This window comes from Pezoporus occidentalis, unplaced genomic scaffold (assembly GCF_034315485.1).
Source record: "Pezoporus occidentalis ecotype Australia unplaced genomic scaffold, CSIRO_AGI_Poc_V1 ctg93, whole genome shotgun sequence".
NCBI classification, from domain to species: Eukaryota; Metazoa; Chordata; class Aves; order Psittaciformes; family Psittacidae; genus Pezoporus; species Pezoporus occidentalis.
This window is the reverse complement of record NW_026916294.1, coordinates 3503914-3526451: the sequence shown is the minus strand read 5'-3', so window position 1 is coordinate 3526451 and position 22538 is coordinate 3503914. Positions and strand designations below refer to the sequence as shown.

At 38.4% G+C, this 22538-nt stretch overlaps 1 protein-coding gene across 2 annotated transcripts in view; it reads right to left on the bottom strand.

The window, feature by feature from the left end:
- Nucleotides 1–4834: 4834 nt before the first annotated feature.
- The window catches only part of CNIH3 (cornichon family AMPA receptor auxiliary protein 3), a 44013-nt gene continuing 26309 nt past the window's right edge, over nt 4835–22538 (bottom strand). The window contains exons 4-7 of one of the 2 annotated variants that reach the window (XR_009962249.1): nt 10696–10808; nt 7993–8136; nt 5689–5987; nt 4835–5595 (exon numbers count right to left, since the gene is read on the bottom strand). Coding sequence is in view for 1 of the 2 variants with exons in the window: in XM_062606046.1 (XP_062462030.1) it covers nt 5960–5987; nt 7993–8136; nt 10696–10808 (285 nt within the window). In the remaining variant the exon portion in view is untranslated. Of the gene's footprint in view, nt 5988–7992; nt 8137–10695; nt 10809–22538 lie in introns of both variants that reach the window. The other variant, XM_062606046.1, reaches the window with a different exon arrangement.

Genomic DNA, 22538 nt, shown 5'->3' with positions numbered 1-22538 from the left:
AAGTAACTATAATCAAACTTTGCACTCCTGTTAACTGCCACAGCCTGATTATCTTCTGTCTTGTAATTTATACTGCTTTTTACACCAAGCAAAAATACTGTATTACCAAAAATGCATTAGAGATGGAGCAGAAAAACCTGCATTGCTTGCACTATATATTACTTGGACAATTATTTGCTTGGCATACTCTACATAACCATGCACAGGTGAGAGCTGTTCTGAAAGACTGGGTCCCTGTTGTGTTACTCAAGACATCTCCATAAACCTTGGCATGGTTTGCAAGAGCTGTACTTTCAGTCAGTGTTTCATGCTACTGATCACTGGTTGAAAAATCTACTTAAGAAGACTGTAACTGTCAGAACAGTGGGACAGTCAGATTTCTTTGCATCTTTTAGGACACTGGTGATATCAAGGATACTCCACAGGGAAAAAAAGATGCAACACCTATTCAAGCTTTGGACAAAATAAGAGATTTTTGCTTTTTAACTTTTCATTTCCATAATATATGACCTAAACATGTGGTCCCATTATTAGGAGAAAAAAAAATATTAAAAATTGCTTTGCTAACCTCGGAGCTTTACTGAAGAGTTTGACTACACAGATGGTCACAACTGGGCCATACAAGTACACTTTCTCTTACATGAGAAGTTGGCCAGCAACTTAAAGGCAAGAAAATAACTACCTTTAACTGTGTAAAACACTTAAAAATATTTCTAGAACTGTGGTTTATTAAAGTGCAGTAGAATATTACCTGCAGCAAATAGCTTCATTCTTAGGTTGAGGTGCATCACTGAAATACATCATTAGTATTTTGTTATAGAATGTTCATAGGTTATCTGGGAGAAAAAAAGAAGGGAATATTGTATTTTAGAGCAGAATCTTCCTTCCTTTCCACCTACAACTGCATTACTGTGTGGAACAAAAATAAATCAGAACAATGTGTTGATGAGCAATGATCAAAAAAAACTCTATATGGAGAATATGGACTGAGATCACTGACGCAAAGTTCAGTGATACATGGATGGCAGTCTAATATTTGTTGCTTCCCAAATATAAAGATCTTCCTTCAGCCTTTTGACCGCCTGTTTATTTGTAGAAACCTAAGCTTTATTTAACATCCAATGACATTTTTGATTAACTAAACTTATTGGGTTTGGGATTTTTTTCTATTCTTAATTTCCATTGACCTCTTGGTGGAAAATACAACGCTAAGTGGGATCACATGAAATAAGAGGTAAGATTGCCAGGAACTTCCATGAAGCCAGATTTTTACCAAGTTAGTACAACTTTCTGTGACAGTCTGCAACAAGCATTGAAACGTTACAGTTACTCCTCTGAAATGCATTTTCCTCTTCTATTAACATAATTCAGCTAAAAGGATGTGATATCAAGATCTAAAGGACGGCATCACTACTGGCAAAACTCTAAGGATTTTCCAGTGTGAACCTATTCCCCATGCAGCTCTAGAGTAACGGACATTAAGTGAAGACTATTGTAAGCAACAGAAAATCTCCAGTAAACTCATGGATTTTGAATCATGCTCTGTAAAAAAAAAAATAATAAAATAATATTTTACAAAAACATCTGTGTGAAGACAGAATGAAGAAAGGAAAAGCCATAGATTGCTAACAGCCACATAAATGTATGAGGAATCATGACCCAAACAGCAGTGCCAGCTCACAACACCCTCAGCGCAGTTTCTGTAAGGTGTAGGTTGAAGAACTTTTTCTTCCCCCTTCTGTGGTGTAGCGCAAAACACGAAGATTATGGCCCAAGGAAACAGATGGAAAAACATTTCTGACAGCTTAAGTGCAGTTAATTATTTGTAGGCGAAGCATTCTGCTATCAGCATTGATTTGCTGTAGTTGAAACTGAAACAGTCATAGCAGCAACAATTTTACTCAGCATCACTGCATTACCTGACTATAAATAGGATGGGCAGAACCACAGAACACCACCTTGCCAACGGGGCTGCCTTTTCATCCCTTCCAGGAAGGGGCAGCTATAGCCCAGCACACTGTGCAGTGTGCTTTTGGTAAGCACCTCAGCCAGGTCTCATTCTCTCACATTTTTTATGCGTTTTTCTCTCCTACCCTTTTCCTTTAAGCAGATTCAACAGTTACAAAAGTAAATCAACTAGATATTATATGTATGAAAAGATTTCACAAGCTAGGTATAGCATTTACACTTTACAGGTGGTACAAAGGAGGAAAACCACATTTAAGCAAGTGCTCATTGCACACCTTCTCGAAGGAGCAAAGGGAGGCAACATGTTTTCTTGTGTCTCTGTGGGATTTATTTCTATTACCAGAGCATATAAGAGAAGAAAACTGCTGCTCCTAGTAATGACATTCAGCCTTCCAGGAAAAGGGACAAGCAGAGAATAGGCTTGGGGAGGAAATCCTCAGCCTCCACCAACCAAAAATGAGGAACTGGAGACAAAGCGGTATCATCGATTTTTCTCCCTTAAAAGTGTGACATGGGGAAGAGACTGCCTTGTAACTCAGCATTTTTAATATTTTTCATCAGCAGCTATGCAGTTCTTTACTTCCCTTGCTCTGGCCAAAGCATGCTTAGCTTGTGTTTAGCCAGCCACATGGTCAGAGAATCTTGTATCCCTCATTCTTCCTTTCTCTACTTTTGCTTCTTCTCTTGTAAGACATTTGGCATGTCTAACAGAAAATGACAAATCAGGTCTTGAGAACACCCACCACAACTGCTCAGAGAACAAACCACACAGCCACAACACAGAATCCAGGATAAATTTCTGGACTTCTTACAGCAATCTTATACTTCCTGATACATAACAAGAGAGCTATTTGACTTTAGAAGAAAAAAAAAATTGGGGTGCTTTTTTTTTTTTTGTATCCTTTGACAAATCCAAGGAGACAATTCTGTCACTGTGTGAAAATTACTAATTTGAATGTCAGTATGAAATGGAATTGAAGTCCACCTACCACTATAGCATCATCACTGCATAATGGTTTAACACTGGCCTGCCATGCAGCCAAGCGGCAGTGTTCTGTTGGGAATAACCCAGCAAGATACTGCAGCCCACCTGGGTAACAACACAGAGCAAGGAACATGCCAAAGGCTGTATCTTACTGCACTGTCTATGAGGTCCATAGCACTAGCAGCTTCTTGATACCACCAGATACCTTAGAAAGTCTCATTACTTGAGTTCTGGGTTGAAGGTACCTGTCTTTTTTACATTATCTTCCTCCTTGGCCACTTTCATAGATTATTTTTTCTCAGGAGAAGCTTCACTAAATTCAATGAAGGAGAAAAGCATCCTCACATTAAACAATTTTTTCCATTGAGTTTAAATTGAGTTTTTTCTTAAAGAGGAAAAAAAAAATGCTATTGGGAACAGCAGGATTATTTTTTTTTAATTAGGATTACTGGCTTTCAGGGAAAACATAATCATACTTTCATCCACTCAACTTCACAAAAAAAATTCCAGGCCTCTTGATGAAACTGACCTTAAAGTAGATAATCTGGAAATGTGAAACCTGAACTGATTTGTTTCCACCTCTGATGCATCCTGGGAGATGCACTGAAAGATCATTCACCTGCTCAGAGCTCAGAGTTTTATAAGGTAGCAAGGTATCTAGAAGTTATTCAATGTGATTTGCTCTTCTGAATCTAGTTCCTATACTTCTGTAGAACGAGATGCTTTAGTTAGGGTGAAAAGAAGTAATTCAGTTACAGTCACCAGCTTTTTACAGGCTGTGCATTCACTATACCATGGCAGCAGAACCTTATCAGTTAGCTCTGTAATGACCCAGGGAAGTTTCTTAGCTCAAGCACATTCCAAGTGAGTATATCTACATTGCTTGTGGGGTCAGTGTCATTTCAAGAGCAGTTCAGCCACTTCCCTAGTGTGCAAAATTTAAACTAATGACCCATTAGAGCCCAAATTAGCTTCAAAAGCAACCTCATTTGACAGCCTTGTTGTATACTTCCAGAACTAGGAACGCTATGTTGTAATAAGTTAAACTACATTGAATAAGACCTACTGGCTATGTCTGTACTTGTAAATTAAAGAATGCCAGCACTTGGGACAACTTGCTCATCTAAATATTGTTGTAATGCCCCCGGTATAATTTCTGTGCAGGACAACTAGCACTCTTCCAAGAAATGCCCAGGCATGGTTTGGGAGTTGACATGTTCCAGGAGCAGTTTGCATGTACCAACTGTGCTTTGCAGGCTAACAGGATTTAATTTTGTTAACAGCCAGATCAAATCAGAAGGATTCCTGGCACTGTACACATGCAGCAACTACAGCTCAGTTTGCACCCTGCCAGACATGAGATACTCCATCCATCCATTGCTTCTGCACCACGCTCCAAAACAGGGTCTGTCAGCACAGAGGCAGTGCTGACTGTGAGACTGCCATCTCTCCTGCTGAAGCCCTGTGCCCGGACTAAAAAGTCCTCAGAGGTTGATATATGAACAATCTATCGGCTCTCAATAGTCAGACTAAATTTGGCAGGGTCAACAATGAGCTAGTGCTACCCAGACCAGCTGAAACCAAGCTGGGGTACAGATGGGCTTCTCTGCACTGTTCTCTGCAGCATCTCTGGTAGTAACATACCTTATTAGCTCATTCACAATGCAAGATCCAAGTGGTCTCTGTGCATGCACTGGGGTTAGTCTTGATCTTACAGGCTTGCCTACTACCCAGAGCACCAGTGGCTGTACTGAAATAACTTAGTGACTCTGAGGGACCCAGCCCTGGTCCATTATGTTCAGCACTGAAGTATATTTAGCAGGAATTCTGGACACTTGATGCCTTTGACCTATCAATCAAACAGATTTACCTAAATATAAATAGGTTTTGAGTATTTATGTAATGTGTATTTGTATGTACATATATATAAGGATATACTGCCCATATGTAAGAATTAAATGACAATTACATGATAAAATTTTAAAACATTTAAATTATAAAAACCCTGAACATCTTTCAGTATGAACCTCATACAAGACAAACATTTTGTACATTTGCTTCAGCTTAAACTTGACAGCAGAAATAAAGATGCAAAACAGAATTACAGACCATAAGTAGCTGGTCCAGTATTTTGTTATCCAGCATTTTGATTAATATAATACCTATGTTACAATCCTCTTTCATATATGCAGCTTTTACCTTTCTCTTGTTTATTTTTTCCTCCGGTCAGAGGAACACTATTCTGGTAAGTGTTTGGCATGATTAGGTGAAACCCAAAATACTTATACGTATCACTATGTTATTAGTGCATCACAAATGAAGTACAGGAACATACCAGATGTTCACCTACAAGAGCAGAATATCATTAGAAAGCAGAACACTGCAACTGCAAATTCTTTTGTTATTGTTGCTATGGGTGGAAAAAACCCCCAACACTGAAGCAATTCCACACGATCTGACATCCCTGTTTGATTAGCGTCATGTGCACATCCCTGCAGAACAGTCACACATCTTATTTGCACTCAAGTCTGTGCTCATTTTCTCAACGTGTTGTACAGCTGTTCCTTCTGCAAAGGATGTTCTTGCCCTCTGCTTCTTCAGTCCACAGCAGTCATTAAGAAAAAAAAAAACATCTTTGTTCCCTGGAAGACAGTAGGAACTATAGTTTATAATGAAGCCACTAAACCAAGCAGCATTATCCCTGGAGAGGTGAATAGCTGTGTAACTTAGCCCACCTTGTTGCAGTTTTTGTTTTGCTTGTTTTGAAAGTCATTTACTGCAACACATTGAGAAACAGGAGATAAACACAGTTAACTCAGCCATTCTCCCATAGTACTCTGCTTGTTCTCGCTGGGTCTTTCTTTCATGTATTCTGTGTACTTCCTGGGTTCAACGTTTTCCTCTTTGCTTTTTTTTTTGTTTGTTTTTAATCATGCATCACTTGGCTCACTCATCCTTGCACCTCCAAGCCTTTGTTGTTTTCAGTTTTTAATGATGATCTTGTAGTTAAGAGCTCACCAAAGTGTAGATCATGCTGAAAATAAAAGAAGGACACGATATGAAAGTATCCTTTTGAAGCATACAGAGCACTTTGATTTTTATCACCCTTTACTGTCTGTTTCTCAGGTCTGACCATAATGGCCTGTGCTTTCCTTTGCATTCTAGCTCTCTAAAGCATCTTAATTGTGGTGTATTCAAGACGGGTATCAAAAAGCACTCAAGAAATAACAAATTCATTATCGACATCCTACTGAACTACAAGCTGTGTTTGAGCTTATTAAAATGGAGTCTGATGTCTGAATTTGAACAGTGAAGAAACAAGCCCATTTTACTTCACAACATTTGATCTTTAAAACTTCAACCAGCAACTCTCAGCAGGGAAGGCAAGGTTTCCCACAAAACTGCATTATTTTGTTTCCTTTGGAAAAAAATCCATGCAGTAGAAGAAACATAAAACACATACCCAGCTGGAGTAAATCCATATATATTAAATGCAACTCTGAAAAGCAAAGACACCACGGTACATTGCCATGGCTTCATTTTACTGCAATTCTAATTCTGACAATACCCAGGAAAGCACAGCAAAATTGAATGTAATTAATACTATTTTATTTAGCACCAGGCAGTGGATTTTGGGGTATGGTCACATTTTAGAATTAAAGAAGCAGCACTCAGAGGAAACTACACAACAGTAGAATCCCAGCAGAAATGCCAGACCACAATACATAGCTGACTCTGCAGAGTCTTTTAGCCAACACAGAAATGTGGGGTTAAAATGCTTCTCTCTCCAGCTGTGCCTTGCCTCCTTGCAAGCACTACCAACAGAGTTTGTCTAGCATTACTGCCATGCTTTCCGCTCTTGGCCCTGTGAAGAGGACTAAGGCAAAGGTGCTCAGCCTAAACCCGCAAAGCTACTGGATGCTAAAGTCCTCCTCAGATTTTCATGCCCCATCCATCTTAATGTGAGTTAGGTACCTACTAGCTTCTGTGAGTCTGGGTCCTTCTGCTTTCTTTCTCTCATGTATGCAGACAGGCACTTATACATGCACATGTGGACAGAAATCTTTTTTCTCAATAGTACTTAAAGGTAGTATTGAGAAACAAAAACCTGCAGCAATAACTCCTCGAGATATGGGGAAAAACAGAACAGATACTGGGCCAGTAATCAAAGGAGAAATAACATTTATCTTCTTCCACTAGCATACAAACTTGCCTTACAGAGGGATTGCTGCATGTGAGGCTGGCTTGAAGAGGCAGTCTGTCCAAATGCATTATGGAAGAAGGAGCAGAACAAAGCCATCATAAAAACAACACCTCCATTTAACGTTAACTTTTGTTTCAAATATTTCTATGGTGTAATTAGAGGGGAGGCTGAAAGCACAAGGATTCTGAAAAGGACTTACCTTATATATGAACCTCACATATTCTTGCACTGAGCATTTGTGACTGTGCACTAAGGACATCTGACAGCAGAAAGGGTCAGGGAGACAACACACAACTGGAGTGCGTATCTTCAAGAATGTACTTAGATGAGGGATTTGGACAAGACACATGCTTACCCTGTCATGAAAGCAAGCCTGCAGGAATGACTACAGTCATGGTGCACTCCACTTTCCTACCCACCATCTACCTATGTATTAACCTATTACATTGAGCATCACTACACCAGCATACGTAGTATTTTTTCTTATGATTGTCTTGAATCATAAGAACGCTACCATTTTTATTTGATTTAATGCCATTACCATAACATTTGCCATTTCACCCATCCCAAAAAGCTATGCAGAGGAGCAAAAATTTTTCCCTTGGGCTGGCCCTGGGGCCTGGCTCAGCCCTTAGATAAACATTTAGTATTCTGTACTGAGGTGTCAGCAGATATAAGCACATGTGTAAGTGGGCATGTTTCCCTGAATCCAGATCAGAAGCGAGTTTTATAAGATTAAGGAAACAGGCCAATTGGCTCCAGTCATTCCTAAACACAATTTCACATGTCAAATGAAAAGCAGCTACTATTTCCTTAGTGAAATGACCAGACTCACCAGTACAGATAGTAGAAGAAGGAAAGGAGATAGAAAGCTAGCTTACACCAGGCCTCTTTCTGACAGTAACTCAAGGTATCTGCATTCATGACTGCAGGTGGATCATATGCTAGCTCTGAACTATCTGCTGGGCAACGAAAATACCTGAGAGAACAGAAGACATCTGAAGTTACTATAATATTCTGTATTAAATACATGCAAATATACACCCTCCTTATCACCCTCCCAGATGACAATCATTTCCACAATATAGGAGGAATTTTCCTCTCTTCTTCAAGCCTCTGTCTCCAGACGTTGTTAAAATCAGGACGCTAGTCTAAGCAGACCATTCTTACAGAACCAACCAATTCATGAATCTGGACTTTCTGTATTCTATTAATTCTTCAGATTGAAACATGCCCCCTTCCTATGCAGTTATTTCTGGCTTACTCACTAATAACTTACATATAGTGAGTGATAATATGTGGCAGCTTGTGATCACAGCATGGAAAGAGGATTACTGGGCTTTAACTGCACCTATACAACTGATTTCAGACATGATGAAAGCTGACAGTCTCAACCAACTGACAGGTAAGTTCCTTCAAGTCTGAAAAGGAAACAAGTCAATATGGAGTAATGCAAGAGCTGGCTGATTAATGTTTTCCACATGTAGGACTGCTTAAAAATTTATTATCCAAATAATTTTCATTGGACAATGTTTTTCGTCTTAATAGGAAAGATTTCTAATTATTCTCAGCAATGACTGGATGTTTGAGAAAATCCTCACAGAAGAACTTTTTTGGCAAAGGAGCTTTTGTTTCCGCTACTTTGCAGTAAAATGCAGAAGTGAACCAAAAAAGAAAAAAAGTCTTCAACAAAGTTAATGAATTGCTTTAAGATCAGGGTCAGATGTAATATTGTTATTGCTATTGCTCTGAAATAGTAAATAGTGAAGATTACTGGGATTCCTTATAAATAAAGACAAATGCATAGATAGAAAGATCTAAACCCCCCAAACAAGTGACTAGCATCAAATTTTGAAAGGAAATGTTCTCATAATAACTTTGTCTTCCTCCCAGCATTAATCACATCCACTTACAATCTTTAGTAACATTAAAAATTCTTTTACAGAGACCAACAGTGGAACCTTGCTTTATTATCTTAACAGAGATGAAGATATTACACAGTATCTTCCCATGTGGGGTTTTTTTCAGAGGATTACACAATGAACCTAAACCTATCTGTGGTTAAACCAGCAGAAATTCCGGAACACTTATACAGACAAACTATTATAGCGAAGCATATGGAGAATCATGGAAAGAAAAAAAAAAGACAAACAAAAGTTCCCTCCAAAGGTTGATACATTATTTAGAATCTGACCATTCTCACCTTGAATGTAAAATACAATTTAGTGTTTTTAAAAGCTTTCTAAACCAATATTATTGTCACACTTTAGTTGTTAATCCTTAGTCAAACAGCACCATAAAACATGATTATTTTTATTGCACCTAAGCAATAGAGAGAAAAGTACTCCTAGCTCCACTTAATTTAGCTTTCTGAGAACTGTACTGGCACTTTAACTTCTGAATAATACACTTTATCATATGGTGGTGTGCTAAGATTTTGCAGAAAATAGTGTAAAAAAGCTACTACTATTTAGTTCCTGGTTGGGATAATGGTTTTGCCTTCTTTACAGAACTCTTCAAGCTACCTTGCAACTGGAGATACTTGCTTCAATATGTGCCTTTGTAACACAAAAGAGAACTTGACAGACAGAAGTAATCCGTGCTTCTACAAACACTGCAGAAATGAAAAACTAGTGAAGTCTTCAAACTGACAACCACAAAACCTGGTATCTTTTGGTTATCTTCAGAGGCAACAGAAGGCAGATCCTCCACTAGAATGCAGATGAAGATGCAGCAGCAGCTGCACTGCCTGTCCAGAAAACATTAAAGCTGCTCAACAGCAGGTCTTATGTGATCAACTCTGAAAGTGCTTCAGTGAATATAAACACATCGCAGAGATCCAGAGCGGAAACACTCCCTGCTTTTTCATGTGGGCAGGGTGAAGACAACAGCTCTTCAACTACTGCAATCCCTAGTGCAATAGCATGTAAGAGACTTCCCTTTCAGAACAGATACTCTTTACTGTACAGAAAGAAACAACTTATTTTATACTGAAAAAAACAAAAGAAAGCTTAAAGCTGCCAAAGAAGATGAGAAGCAAAATTCTGTCAATCTGCCAGTCTCTATTTCACAACTTTAGCAAGGAAATCTTTCAACTGGAGATGAATGAATAGATCCAAGATCTTTCAGATATGAACTGCCTTCTGTGTTCGGTACTTCAGTTCAGAAGTAAATACTTCCTATCTGTGAAGTACTTAGAGCCTCACCAAGTTCCAGTTTTAGATTCCAGCCTATTTAATTTCCAAGTTTTCATTCAGCTGTGGCAAGTGTGTTCTGACATACTTTGCAATATTCACCTAAGTTAGCAACTAAACCCCATATTTATATTGTTATGTGTTTTCTGTACCCATAGCAAGCATTCATGAAAAATATTTACTTTTTCTCTGTGAACATTTCAGCTGCTCATAGGCAAAAACTTCTAGGTAAAAGATACCCAGCCATACTCCTATCACTGCATGTCATAGTTCATACAACCTGCATGTGTGATGAGTTGGCAAATAAGGCTAACAAGAAGTCAGCATATAAAAGATGAGCTTACCTCCAGAAGTGATAAAAAAGCAAAGGAACATTTAACCCCAGTGTGAGCCACTCCTGAGCGCACAAAAACATTATGCAGAAAAGACTATGAATAGAGTACTCCGGCAACACCAGCTAAAAAGAAAGGAACAGAAATAAAAGCTGTTTGTTAGTGAAACACCTCTTTTAATCAATTAAGCAGTTTTCCAGAAAACAAACCACCTCTGCAAGTCGCCTGTCTGTCCCTAGATATGCCTCAGCTGACAGCTTTGCTATGAGCAATGAACACAAGATGCAGTACCAGGTTCTAAACATGGCTGTGCTCCACGAGCTGCTACCACTTACAGAAACATTGTGAGAATAAAGCAATGTCTGTAAAAGGCTTCTTAGAGAACTAAGTTTCATTACTGAAATATTCTGAAAGGAAATAATAAAGTTATTACTGAAGCTTCACTTTTACACTGGAGCAGCATCCTTAGAAAAATGAAAGGCTGCTTCTATCACTTTAATGTGTTATATACACCCTATAGAGATAAAATCCATTACTAAATCAGCATTGCAAGCTATAACCTACTAAAACAGGAATCTCACTTCCTTAGTAAATCCATGGCTCCCCACACTACTTGTTTCAGACCCAGGATGATTCTTTCTATTAAAAGAGAAAGTGAGTAGGCAGTTGGCAGAAGCAGAAATTTATGTGCTGTTGATTCAGTGTAGTTATTTCTAAAGGCATTTTGCCTTTTTTTTTCCTCTCCACTGTTTTCCTATTTCTTAGCTGGCTTTCTTCTCTTGTTTTATTCCAGTGCCTTTTCTCAAAACCCTCTATTTCTTTTCTTCCAGCAGTACGTATTTCTCAAAGCTGGACAATCCCATACACAGCTCATCTGCATCCCTTGCCACATCTTGGAGCCACATCAACCAAAGTTAAATTATAAAAAGCATCTCAGTGGCTTCTTGGATGTGCATTCATTTTCATCTCACAAGCAATTAAAGTGAGCCCGATTTTTTAGAATGTAAAACCTACTGTATGGCTATCCCTAATGCCTACCTACTCCCATACTGCTGTGTAGCAACGAGTTCCATCTTCTTGGTACCATGAGTCTTTCCACCTCACATGGAGTGTATTTTTTCACCTTCATTTAACTTTACTACTTGAAGTACTTAACACATTTGGGTATCTCTATGTCTACACCTTCAACTTATACATTCTCAAAAGCTTATCTTATGTGGATGACAAATCGTAATACAATTACATAGTTCAGATTCCAGATGGTAGTTATTTATCACTGCTGGATTTTATTTTTTCCTTCATTTTTAGAATGCGATTTACAACATGACTATAACCTTTCCCCAAAGAATGATTCATCTTCATCACAAACTGCAGACAAGAAAGATCTTCACGATGCACATCTACCCATTAAACATCACAACACTTAAAAGCATGTTACATTAATTATCACATATTTGATTTCTGATTCCAACATAATCCACAAAGTTAGGCACCAGGCTTGTGTTCCTGCTGATCGGTGGGCTGGCTGGTAATAACAGGGAAGGAAACCCATGGTGAAAATTTATGCAGAGATTAAAAACCAAACCAAACCAAATGATCTGCTGTGAAGCCAGAAAGGAAACAAAGAACAAAGGAAGCCGTGGACTCTCAGAAACAGACTCACTTCCCCGTCACAGTTTCTGGTACAAATTAAATCTACATATGCTTTGACAGAACAATATATGAGTCACTTATGTCTCTTCACCCTTTTCTTTGAGGGATATTTTCCTGTGGATGTAAACAAAGAAAGGATCAGCACTGATCACAATTTCTGAAGGGAATTTATGCAAAGTTGCAAAGGAAGTGAAGCCCAGACTTCAAAGCCAATTACTGTTTATACTCAGGTGACTTCCCTAGGAGACCAAATCTAAAACGAGGAGAGAGAATTTAAAATATGAACTGTAGAACAGCACTAACAGCAAGGATTGTGAAGAAAATTAAACTGAATAACTAAATAACTGAAAAATAATGCTGCCTCAGTTCTTGGCTGTAAGAGTCATCTTGCAGTTTGATACAATGTCCTTTCAACAATGGAAACTTTTGATCAACTTTAACACACAAAGGATTTGGCTCCTGGAGAGAAGGAAGCTGGCTCAGAAACAACCAACAGTCAACCCTTGCTGTTCCCACTGAGGTAGTCAACAGCAATAGTGATTTCTGAGATACAGATAGCTGCGCAGTAGGAATTCAACTAAAGCCTTTAATTCATTCCTGGAAGAGCATACAGAGATGCCAGATGGTAAACATGTTGAGCTATAACCAGTATACTTCCATTGTGAACCAGGAACACTCTGATTCAGATAACAACCTCTGCTTTCTGACACAGCTCAAGATGAAACCTTGAGATGGTTAGAGAACATGGCACTGGAGGAAAAACTGTCAAAGCAGCACAGTTCTTAAGGGCTGCAACTTGGTCACTATGAGTCCCAATCTAAGGAGTGGCATTACAAATTTATCACCAGAAACTCTGCTGGCTGACATTTACCTGTGGAAAAAATACAGGAAAGCCTGAAAAGGAAGTCAGCTTCTAGACCAAAAGACTACTAATCAGAAACACCTTTTGCTATAAGCAAGGGAAAGAAACTACCATACATTTCTAAGTTTTGCTTTGATCTGTACAGTTAAATAAATAGCCATATCAGTAAATATTCAAAATCCTTATTCACAATCCATCAACAGCATTTAAAATGTAAAATCTTAGGTAGATAACATACTTGTATCATTGCCATCTCCCTTTAAATACTCAATACATCCTCATACAAAGGAGTACACACACACATGCCTGTGTAGACAGATTCTTCCTCCCTAATTCCAAAAAAAATAAAGTAGGCTTTGTTGTGCGTAGACATCAAGGTTCAGCTGAAGTAAAGCATGGAAAAAGAAGCACTGAAGCCAAGCACCTGTCAGCAGCTTCTTTACATTTATAGGAATACAAAGACCTCTGTAGATTGCAACTGCAGGCAGCCATCTCTTGGGAAGCTCAGTCCTAAATCATTTTATTCAGCTTCCTATTTCCTAAATATATTCTGTTGGTCTTATACAAAAGATAAATCCATCTTTTTCTGACAGTACTCTTCCTCCTTATTCTGTTTATTACAGATGGAGACATCCTTCTCAAATCTGATTTTGCTTTTACAGAACATTTGTGTCATTTTTACAAGGAGTGACTCTTACACTTTGGCCACTGAAAAGGGCACATAACATAACGCACAGAAACTAAAACTGGGAAGATATCATAGCAGGAATAGTAATCTCCCTTCACCAGTGCTATTAAATTCTCATGCTTACAAAATCAATCTGCAAGTGAATCAAATGGTTTTCCCAGTCACTGTTAAGCCACTGCAATGCCAAGATCTCTAGCAATTTGCTTAGTGTGCTAGAGTGCAACACAGTAATTCTCACAGAATTGTTGGTTTTCCCCCAAAAGACTCTGAGTCTACATCATTCTCTATCTCTGCATGTCAGCCTCCACACTGTAATCACAGATTCAGGACCATACACAGAAATTGCTAGCCATTAGACACTCTACCCTTGCCAGGGTTTCAGAGTTTTCATTACGCTGTTAGAGGCAGAGACAACTCCCCATCTCAATAGCTGCCTTCTCCTCTCACAGATGGCAGGAAAAAAAGCTGAAGAGAAATAGAGGTTGATTCCCCTTCACTAAGAGCTCAGGTGATACCCAAGTCAAAACCAAGTCACCTTGCGAACGCATAAGCCCTTTTCCATCCACCTAAAAGCAACAAGAAACTGAAAACACCATGCATGCATCGATTCAGTCCAGGGCCCAAAGTTAGGCCTGACCTAAGGGCATGTTGCTTTATTGCACTGGTTAATGCTACTGCATTAGCCAATTAAAGGACTGGCTCACCCATTAAAGAATGGCTGCAGCATGTCACTATGATTCTCACTTTGCTGCTTTTACACCATATCCCTCACTAAAGCTGACATGTAGAATTGGTCCTCATTGATAGAATGGAAAAAGAGGATGGAGATGACCTCAACGTTTTCAAAACTCAAAGGTTACTTTAACTACACTTTAAAGACCATCCTAATAGAGCCTGGCAGAGCTAACGTAGGTCACTGGGGAGTATCAACTGCTGAATTCAAGACATTGCGAGACCAAAGGAAGCCATTTAATGACTCCAAAATTCTCCTAATTGAACAACACAGACCACAAAAGTCAGGGTAGTGCAAAAAAGTGAAAAAAAGAAAGCAAAAACACACAGAAAAATAGCAGCAGCATGTGCATTAGCCCAGAGTGTGCAGGCATGTATAAAGTACCTACACTGAAACAACTCATATCTGTTCACTCCTGCTGTTGCACAATCTAAAGAAGAAAGTGTGTAATTTAAATAGACCATACATCTTAACATTTGCAACAGTTTTTAACGCACTGCTGCATTGATCAAACACATGAAAGACATTAAATTTACTGTTGAAATACAGGAAGGCTTCCCACTTACATGCCTTGTGTATCTTTCTAATCTACTTTAAATTATTTGAATTACTTGACTTCCAAAACTTCTGAGAGGCTGCCCTAGAGCCCAATACAAAGATGTTGCAGTAAATATATTAAGGTTTTCAGTTCAAATTTTCACGTTCAGTTTCTTTAAATTCTCCTGTCAAAATCCACACTTGCTTGTGTCTCTGCATGCTCTGTCCTCTAGTTACTTATAGCAATCACTCAGAAATTCAGTTGTGTAGTTGAAACTGTTATAACACAAACTGCTTCCCAAAGCATTTTAAGCAATTCAAAACCATGCTACGCAAACCTTTCTGAGTATTTAGCAGTTTGCTATGTGTATGTATGCAACTAGCTGAAAGAAAATGTCTGGAAATGGATTCCAGATCATCAAAAGAAAAACCCACAGCTGGACCACCCTAAGTTCACATAAACAGCTCGACATTTTATCTAGGGAAGAGTAATGGCAAGAGTCTTTGTCAGATGTATGCAAGAGTCAATGTTACAGACCAAATGCATAGCAAAAAATAAAAGAAAGGATATAACATGTATGTTTTCCACCCTGGACAACAACAAAGCAAAGCAGCACAAAGCCAATGCTTTGTAAAGGTAATTTCATTATTCTAATGCACCACTAGACATAAGTCACTCCACAGCACAGATACCAGACAATGAAATAAAACACAGAGAACCTAATTATTATTCCCACAAAGCACCCAATATCCGCCTGGAACACAGAACCAGATCTAATATTAAAATACAGTATTTCTGGGTGCTTTTGCTATCTCAGCTACTAAACACAACTATATTTAGGCCTATTGTTTCACTTCTCACTGTCTCATTTTTGTCTTCCGCAACATGGGGATAAATATATTCAGAATCTACAGATTCCACTGGAGCTAGTTTATGACTAGGATATTTAAGCTTTGTCATAGGACAAGTAGTAACTTTAACAAGAGTCAGAAGAAGATCAGGTCTTTATGGGACACTCATCAAGAGTATCTATAAATATTTCTGCACTGCAGAGTCTATTGGAGGTCATAAGAGCCAACAGGTAAAGAGATTATGAAACTTAAAAAAGGCTTCTCTACTATAAGACCTGCAGGGCACCAGCACAATTCGGAAGGTGCCCTGTCCTTGGAAGGCACATCATTAAGGCAGATGTGCTCTGATCTTACAAGTGTTCTTCCTCTGCAAACTGTTCTTTTCCACTCAGCAGGGACCAGGAGACAGCTTCACAACCTTTCTTTTTTGTAATGTAAATTCAGAACCAGTAACAGAAGCTGGGTTAGCAACCCTGGAGTGAGTACTTCTCTAATTTTCACAACGCTGACAGAAAACAGGGTAACAAATGCTTTCTTATCCCACACCAACTAGTGTGTTTCAAACACAACCAGCCAGGATGCCCCACAGCTGGGTTATTCCAATAGCTCATGCCGTCTTTGTCTGCTTATCCAAAACTGGTGAGAATGACAATTAGCACCACAGCAGTTCATTAGGATATAGGAATCCAGGCCCTCATTTCACAGGCAGGTCTATGAACGCAGAAATCTCAGTAATCATAAAAAGAAGTTCAGCCACCTGCACAACACAGGAAGGGCCCTCAGGCCTTCTCCTGAGGGTCTGCCTAACACTGACAGCTTCATAAATGCTGAAAACCAAGTGTTCACTGAAGTGCTGTATCCATATCTGCCATGCAAAGACTGTTAGTCTGAGGAAGCAGATTTAATATAGTGCAGGCATGGTAAAGACAATCCCTGCCCTGCTATTCTAACAGCTGTTTTGAAAACATCAGCATCTAAATGCAAGGTAGGACATTTAACTCCCAGCAGAAACAATTTTCATCCATTTAACAGGTATGATGCAAAATCATTGTACTCTATTTTTAGGTATTATATGGCTTTTTGTAATTGCACAGTGGTTTTATAGTGTTTGTTCCTGACTTAAATCCATAATGAACATTCTGCCAAATACAACACTGACATTTGATTTAACCCCTATTTCTTTAGTTTTATTAAAATGTAAATATTTACTTTACTGTATACCAAATTAGAACAAATATAGTGCATTAGCAAGTCAAATTTTGCCGGTATCTTCAACACAGCTCTGAGGAACAGATGCATAAATTACATTACCCAAAGCAGCTGAGAAGTATACTGCTCTCAGGAGTACATTCCAGGCAACAGTTACTCATGTACATTTTTGCTGCATCTTCGGCCTTATTCTGCTGTTACTTGTGATATTCTGATACTGTAAGGACATATGTTTACATATCCTCCAGAACAGTACTGGAAGAAGCTGAATTGTAAAGCAAGAGGTCATCTATTACAGGGTGATACTCTGTTTGCCATTTTAACTATTGAATAAACATTTAAGAGATGAGATTGATGGCAAAATACAGTTGGTTAACCTGAAATAGTTTTATAAATATTTTCATGAGTAATAGTATTATGAATAACCATACGTATCTCCATTCAAAGGAGATTTCAATTGCCACTAGACAGTGCACTGGCAAATATTACTTCCTCCCTGGAGTAAAAGGCAGGTAAGGACCAAACTATGGCTGAGTCTTAAGTGTGAACTCCTCACTCTTGCAATAGCTTTGTAACTTTTCCCCTTATGAGCTACCCCTGCTTTGAATACTCGTGTAGGCACAGCAGGATATAACTTTTCATTCTCCTTAGGTAAGCACACAGACATTCTCAGGTAATGACTGCTAAAAATACCAGTTGGTATGTTCTAACTTTTGAAAAGTGCTGAATTCGGGAACTTGTAAATTTGACTAAAATTAGTGCTGGCACAATGCACATCATAAAAGGAATGTCAGTAGTGAACGGATTGCCTGCCAGAAATATTCTACTTCCTCTAAAGTCCTATCTTGAGTACTTTCTTTCCAAATATGATACTCTATACAAGGAAAGGACAAAAAAAGGACAAAAGGTTGGTTACTTTTATTGCAAGAGTAGTACTTTTCTAGTAAATATGAACTCAATATATTCACAGTAAAATAAGAACTGTGAAGAAGCGACGTACTACCTCCAGTGAAGCAACATTTATGGGATTATTTGTGCAGAAACTGCGAATACTGCTGGCTCTTTGGTCCAGGTTCCGCTGTCAGTTCTGCAAAACAGCTACTGTGCCAAGTTCTACTCTTCGTGATGAAATGAAAACTACGTGGGTACCCAAGAGGGCAGACCCCCATTTTATCCCATTCCACACTTCATAGATGATAAATGCAACAAAAGAGTAGGCAGAAAAGGCAGGAAAGGAAAGAGAAGCTTTAGGACACTCTGTACTGAGTTTCCTATCAGAGCACAAAAAAAGGGAAAATGCAGCTTGGCAACAACGGCACGGAAGGCCTATGTTTTGTCCATACTGCAAATTAATTGCAAGATTCAGGGGAAATTATTATGTCCCTCATGTTTCCAGATGCAAACAAACCCTCTAGATAGTGTGATTCACTATTAGTTTAACTCCATCCTCTTTCAGGCAGAAAACAAACCAACATAGAGCTACTAAAAAAATATTGTATTTCAGTTAAAAATACTTCACTTGTTTTTCTTGCACCCTCACTTCCCCATCAAGCTACATTCTTCTTTCACTTGTGCAACATACAGACAGCCCTGCTGTTTACATGAATAGCATATTTACTGTTCTCATATCTCGTGCCTCTTTGACTAACAAGAGATGCTGTACCAAAATTGTCTACAAACCCCTCATCCATAAGTCAGGATTTCTATAAACTAAAATTGTGTGTTAATACATTTTTAGCTCTTCAAATTTTATCCTTGGAGTGTAAAGTTCTCATTTCTAATATAAAAATACCTTGTCAGAGCCACTGTGAAGGGCAGAAAAAAGTTGGCTTTGTCATCTAATAGCTTTTTAGCAATTTTCAAGTAAGTACTGAAATACACATCTACCAATTTTATGTTTCTCACACATGCATTCAGAGTCGAAGGTACTTTAAAAAGTCCTAATCACCTCAAGCAAGAGAACTTCAAACAAAAGAGAACTTAAAAGAATTTAGTTTTCTGAGAGATACTGTAATTACAGTCCAAGATCAGCTCAAGTCCTGACAGAATGCATGCAGCATGGCAAACTTACATTCTACAAAATATGCAATCCCGCAGAATGCTTTAGAAGCAGCAATATCCTTTATTCCAATGCCTGCATGCAAACTCTAGACTTCCTTCTGAGACAGCTTAGGAGCTAATTATGTGTGTATATGTATATCAGGGGGGTGTAGCTCATATTCATTATAATGTTGACAAAGGTCTATTTCATCTTATTGTCTGTGGTTATTAGGATTTCCGTAGAGCAAGCACCACAAGACTCTAAGCATACCACACAAGATAATTTTACTCCCAACAGTCATCAATCGGACTATAGTAATTTAAGTCTCTCTCCAGACTGCGCTGGATTTGAACAGCTGCTGTAGAGATTATAGACTACATGCAAGTATTAACTCAATGAACCATCAGAGCCCTCAAAAAAAGAGCAAACACATTTTTGGCTTCAATTAAAAAGAAAAGAATTCAAACTATGCTTGCTAACAAGAAAGTTAGCAACATAGCTAACAAGAAAGCTCTCTGGAAACAAGATTCCTATCATCAGATCAGCTGTACAACTTCTCCTTTCCTGCTGCATATGTGTTTTATGAGTGTATACAAATACTCTTCATATTATTACCATGTGGGCTTTGTAGCACCTGGCACAATAAGGCCTTATCCTTTATCTGAGTCTGGAAGCACTGCTTAACACACTAATGAAAACATAACAGAAAAGGAGAGACAAGCCTTGCTGAAAGGAATCTCTGGCTAAAGCACAATAGAGCCTTTAAAAGATCAAAGTATCCATCTAAGGAAATAAAGAATGCAATTAAAAGAAGGGTAAAACAGAAAACAGAAGAATACCCACCTAAAGACAACAAAAGCAGATTTGCTCCTGTATTATACTTCTCTTCCAGAAAGAAAACTAAACAGAAGAGCCTGAAACCACCTTTTTGAATTTACTGTAAAGTTTTATATGATAATGTTAATTTATAGTATCTGTGGTCCAAATAACAGATTGTATGTTTAAATGTGTACAAAAAGGATTTCTGAACAACTGTCTCGTCTTCATATTACCAGGCCAATTAATAGAAAGTTCAGATCTTAATAAAACTATCAATGTGATTAAATCAAAATGTACCCCAGCTTCATGAAAATACGTACAAGTCACCTTCCTTTATGACACAGTCCTCAGCCAGTAATGGCTAAAAACAAAGGGAAGAAAATTATTTTCCAGGACTAAAGCATTACTAGAGCAAGTGAAATGCTATGAAGGCATGTGCTGAACTGTCTAATCAACAAGTTCTGAGTTTCACTGGGAATTTCTACAGAAATTCAGTCATATTTGGTCCTAACCATCACAAATGCACTACATAGTTTTTATCTAAATGTCTAAATTATAACAAATACATATTTAAGTCCAGCCCTATTCCACATGGGTTTATACCAGAATATCAACACATTTCTCATCTCAGAGCAATAAGCACAGATTGCTCCAACCTGTCAATGTCAAAGAGAGACTGAGCATGCCCACAGAGGGCTATCATGGTCACTTTTGTTGGTATTTGACCTTAGAGATGAATGATAAGCATGAATACCAAACTTGAAATCAAACCCTTCCTAAATCCAGGGATGTTCAGAAAGCTTTTCGATATACACCAACTCCATTGCACTGAGTCTCAGAGAGATACTGAATAACTAGCTGGGTACCTGCCATATGTTTTCTACACACAATTCCATACTCATTCTTCAGCAGCTATCCACACTGTCTCTTCATTAGGTTTTATGCCCCCAGTCACTCAGTAGGAAGGGTCTCCTGACAGTTTTCCTCCTGCCCAGATGATTAGTCAAAACTCAGCAGTTTCATCATATTGAAGAAGTATGAAAAGAGAGAGCATTACATACATCAAGCAATACAACGTGCACTGAGAAATCAGTAACAATGATGAACTCGTTGGTCTCCAATGCGAGTGGACAAAGTTCATGTGCTCCAGCACTGTAACAGTCCACTGTTACTGGGAAAAACATCACACAGTGCTATTTTTCATCCCCTTTGTGATCTTTGTTACAGCACCAGTTTATCAGAGCTCTGGAAACATCAGCCTCTTTGTCCTGCAAAGCAGAACACCATGGCTATTCCCACAGTCAAAAAAATACCTTATGACTAGTCTAAAAATTCTGGTTTCTTCTCAGATGACACAAGATACACACCACTGTAAAAATTCATTGTGATTATACATCACATTTGCTAAATTTGCTTATATAACCCTACGTTAAGTGTTTTAATGAACCATGCTATAGGCTTACAGGAGTACTCTGCTAAAGTCTATCCGCCTGCAGACTGGCTAAAAGAATGTCACACATCTATAAATCCCTAAATCCACGATGAAGCAACCAACTGACATATCCAGAAACACACACTTAAAATCCATCACATTCTCAAGCTTCCCAGTGACTGTGAGGCAGAACAATGGAAGGAGCAATCATTGTAATAACCAGTAAATTTATCAAGAAGAATAGAATATGATGAGCCAATTGAGATCATCGAGACACCTGACACTATGCAAAGGGGTATGTTCACTGTAACTGCTGCATGCAGAGAACAGCAGGAGGTACTAGTAATAGTGAAGGTCTGGAAACTAACAAGGTCCAAGTATAAAAATTATTTCATACAGCAATCGCTCTAGTGCACACTGCTTAATCTCTTGCATCCTAAATCTGCAGGGAAAATAAAGTATCAGCTGAATAAGCATAAACAAGGACAGTTAGGGCTACTTTTTAAAATGCTGATTTCCCATTATATGTATCTATATGTGAAGTAGAAGAACCACGATACTCAGAAAATACTGTTTTCATCCACTATTAAGGAAAAGCTCAAAAGCTAACTTGTTCCTTGGTTAGCTGATCCAATGAGCTTCACTGAACATATCACGGGTATTTTTCAAGCTCTGGGTATGTACATTCGACACTGATAAACAGGCATGACACAGGCACAGGATCAAGCCTTACCTTCTCCCTTGGAATGTTCCATTTACTGTTGAACCTGTGGTGTTAACCCACAACCCTTTAAGCTTCTGCTTACTCATGCCTCTGAATTACTTTCATATATGTAAGTAATTTTGAGGTTTTTTTACAGAACATCTAAATACGGAAACACACCAAAACAAAACTGCACGCAGACACTCTGGTGTCTGGAATTATGTACTATGCTCACTAGGGTTTTACATTTTATTTACAGGATCTCAGTCTAAATGAAATGCCTTCTATAACTGCACTCTTTTTGGTTACTTACCAAAACCTGTAAA